The sequence below is a fragment of the Propithecus coquereli genome, unplaced genomic scaffold (genome assembly GCF_000956105.1).
Source record: "Propithecus coquereli isolate 6110/MARCELLA unplaced genomic scaffold, Pcoq_1.0 Scaffold129, whole genome shotgun sequence".
Taxonomy (NCBI): Eukaryota; Metazoa; Chordata; class Mammalia; order Primates; family Indriidae; genus Propithecus; species Propithecus coquereli.
The window spans coordinates 201,473-204,989 of NW_012137080.1; the positions used below are offsets into that span (position 1 = coordinate 201,473).

Below are 3,517 nucleotides of genomic sequence, written 5' to 3' on the forward strand. Positions count from 1 at the left end.
AATATAACACCTAAGTGCTAAGTAAACAAAAGATATAACTCATATTGGTGTACAAAACATTTTGTTCACCTTAGCTTAAAGAAATTTACCAATCTGATACTCAATGTGTAGCTGGAACTCCTATGTTACAGATCCTTAGGAATTTCTGTTTCCAAACGAGTGCTGGCTCCTGTAGAACTGGCTAGGATTAGGAATTTCAATTTTGCTATGCTGAATTCATATCAGAAATGGCAAGTCAGTGTGTCCACTTCTTTCTACAAACCAGACCATGGCGTCTTTGTTGGAAGGCTGTTGCTTTCTCTGATCTGGTCTTCTGCTGATCAACATGAAAATAGCTTTAAATTAATGTTTCTTGATTTAAGTGCAAAGTCAACTTCTGCATCTCTATGTCCCTGAAACCGTACTATTGAGGTACAATATCCTTCAAATTAACTGTTTGATTCCTGTGTGTTTGAATAATGGTCCTTTGTTTAAAATATCGGCAAACATAAAACATTAAGAGCATACAAAATATGTAGCTCAGATATACATTTGTGAAATTCAAGTGCACTATCACTTTCTGGTTAGAACAACTGCAGTAAACTAAGGAAACTTTAGTTCAGACAAGCATATGCTTTATTATTTTTGCCTGTAGAAATATATGGTTAACTAGTGGGTTTTCCAAAAATGATTCTCTATTTAAATGTTCAAATCCTATAAAGATTGATATTATTGGTCTAAAATACGTATATAATTATATACAAAAGTTCAGAAAAATAAGTTTCATGGTATTCCTTATCCTTTTAATATGCATATGTTACTCTTTCTCTTGCTTGACAAATTACTAAAGACCTCAATTTTTTTTTCAAGGAAGTTGTGGAGTTAGCAGTAAAATGTTTGTGAAAACATCTGAAGCAGCCCCATTGGATCTTAATTCCCCTGTTCTTAAGGCGTTGGGGTCAGCTTGCATAGAGGTTAAATGGATGCCACCTAAAAAACCGAATGGAGTCATCATCAACTACTTTATTCACAGGTGAGATTGACTATTACTATTACTTTTAGTCATTTAAGAATGTGTCCTATTCCAGAACTGCAGAATCAAGTATGTTTTCTATTTCCATAAGAGAATGGATGGGAATTCATGTTTTTTGAAGCACCTACTGGTGGGGACTAAGAGTGGTGCTCAAACTTTTACACAGTAACATCATCCAAGGAAAAAGGCCACAACTACTGTATCACATTTTTGGTTGCGATCTGGTTGGAAGCTGAGACCTCATAGCCCGTGAAGCCTTATGTTTGGTGAAGCAGTAGATCAATTCTCTATAGGCTCACTGACTAAGAGAGCCTAGTTTTTCCAGAGGAGGAACCAGATCTGGGATGGGAATTGTAAGATTTCTCATCACTTATTATGTTGAGATTCGAAAGATGGTACTTTTCATACTTAGAAAGAGTGGCTCTACTCTCCAGCTCCCCTTCTGTTTTAATGAGTCTCCACTCAGCGGGTTAGATAGTGTGAATGCAGCTTGTTTTCACCATCATGTGCAGAATTTATTGAGTGTATCTACCTAAAATAAGGAAAAGAAGGAAAGACAGAGAGGATGCGGAAAAGAAAAGGAGACAGATTGAGAAAAAAGAGAGAAGAGAGAGACAGAGAATGAAGGGGAAAGAGAGATAGACCGTGGGCATTCTGGTTGGAAGGGTATTTTGCTCTCTGATCTAGTCTTCACCTGATCAGCATGAATATTACCTTAAATTAATGTTTTCTTTGAATAAATAATGAACGGGGAGGAGAAGGAGAAGGAGACAGGGAGGGAGGAAAGGAGGAAAGAAGAGAAGAGAGAAAGAATGAGAAAGGGAGGGTGGAGGAGGTAGAAGGGAGTGGGAAAGGGAGAAGGAGGGAAGGAAGAAGTTAAATGCAGACAGTTCAGGGGGCAAAGAACCTGTCAACTGAGAGCTTGCTGTCTAAGACCGAAAACACAGACACTGGAAGACATACAGGGCTTGCAGATTGAATACCCCATTCCAAAAGCAATGTATTCACATTAAGCATACAAAGAACACATTTCTTCTCGGATCCTCTTCCCCCTCTTCCCCATCCTTTGTTAGTCTCTCCAGCAGCCCAGGCCTTCCTTTGTTTTGGTCCTATGCCCCGGACACTTAGTGAATCCTACTTTAGGGTCCTCTCAAAACTTCAGATATTGAAAAACTTTGATTCAGATCAGTCTTCAGTGATGAGCTAAGGGTTTGTTAGAGACATTATGAAAAAAGAAAGTATTATTGCATTTCTGGTTATGTAAATGACATTACCAAAAAGGGAGCAGGCCAAATTTCTTCCCAGTAAACATCAATTTGAAGAATAATATTTCTGATTCAAATACACACGAACATGTAAAAATGGCTAATGTGAATTTACATTTTACGCTAAGCACATTAGTGCAGGCTCTAAAATGCCCATCCTCTTGAAATAGTTTTCTTTCATCTACTTAATGCTAATTGTATGAGAAAAGCACATCAAATTCCTATTCTGAATAAAGGGAAATAAAGTATCTGTTATAGACCAGGACGTGGCTTCACTCTGTTGGTTTTGTAAATAAAGCTTATGATTACAGTGACTACTCCATGGCAGCTATAGAGAGGGAAAACAGGAAATATAATGCAGAAAGCCCGCTTCAATGAAAAATACTGTAAATTGAATTTGACAGCATTTGATGGCATTTGATTATTCTAGTCACAGCCAAACAATGATATAAAGAGTAATATGAAACAGAATGTGTTACTGCCTAGCAGACTCAAAAGCAATAAACCTTCCTCCAATGTGACACAATCACTTCACAATCATAATTGTAGCCTGTTTGATACCTCTGAGTACAGCAGAAGGGCACTGACTGACATAGATACACTTTGTTTTTTATTTAAAGTGAAATGAAAATGGCACACCGGGGCTCCAGATACAATCGTTATATTCACCTACATAGGCATGAATCACTTGGCAGTTATTTCAGCTGAAGTTTAAATGTGCTTAGACAACAACAATATCAAATTTTTCTTAGATAGCTACAAAAAAAAAAATCAGAAATTTGTAAGGACAGAAATAGAATGTAGACACATAGTTCTTTTTCATTCCAAGACGGCATGGAGCCCCTTAGATACTTATAGCCACAAGCTTGCAATATTTCTGAGGAGGTTATGGCGTGTAATTCCTGCTTCATCATTTGCCTCCTCTTTCTTCTATCACCACCAAAGGAAACACATTTAGCTCAAACCAAAGATGGGGTTTGGCCCATGCAGATATTTTCATTAAATTGTAGGAAGCCAACTTGCCAATCTCACTTGAAAATGCTGGTCCCTGTTCTCACAGACACCACAGATCATTTTCTCTTCTGTAATTCTCTTCTATTGTTTAAATATTACCTCTAGATATATTACCCTATTAAAAAGTGCCTGCCCTAATAAAGAGAAAAGATGTTTAAGGCTTCAAAAACAAAATAAAATAACCTAGTACGAATAAACCATTAATGGGATTGCTTCTGCTTTGTTT

At 37.1% G+C, this 3,517-nt stretch overlaps 1 protein-coding gene across 1 annotated transcript in view; it reads left to right on the forward strand.

The window, feature by feature from the left end:
• The window catches only part of USH2A (Usher syndrome 2A (autosomal recessive, mild)), a 301,921-nt gene that overhangs the window by 191,091 nt on the left and 107,313 nt on the right, over positions 1-3,517 (forward strand). Inside the window, exon 21 of the mRNA XM_012638316.1 lies at positions 850-1,012. Within this exon, the coding sequence (XP_012493770.1) occupies positions 850-1,012 (163 nt within the window). The remainder of the gene's footprint in view (positions 1-849; positions 1,013-3,517) is intronic.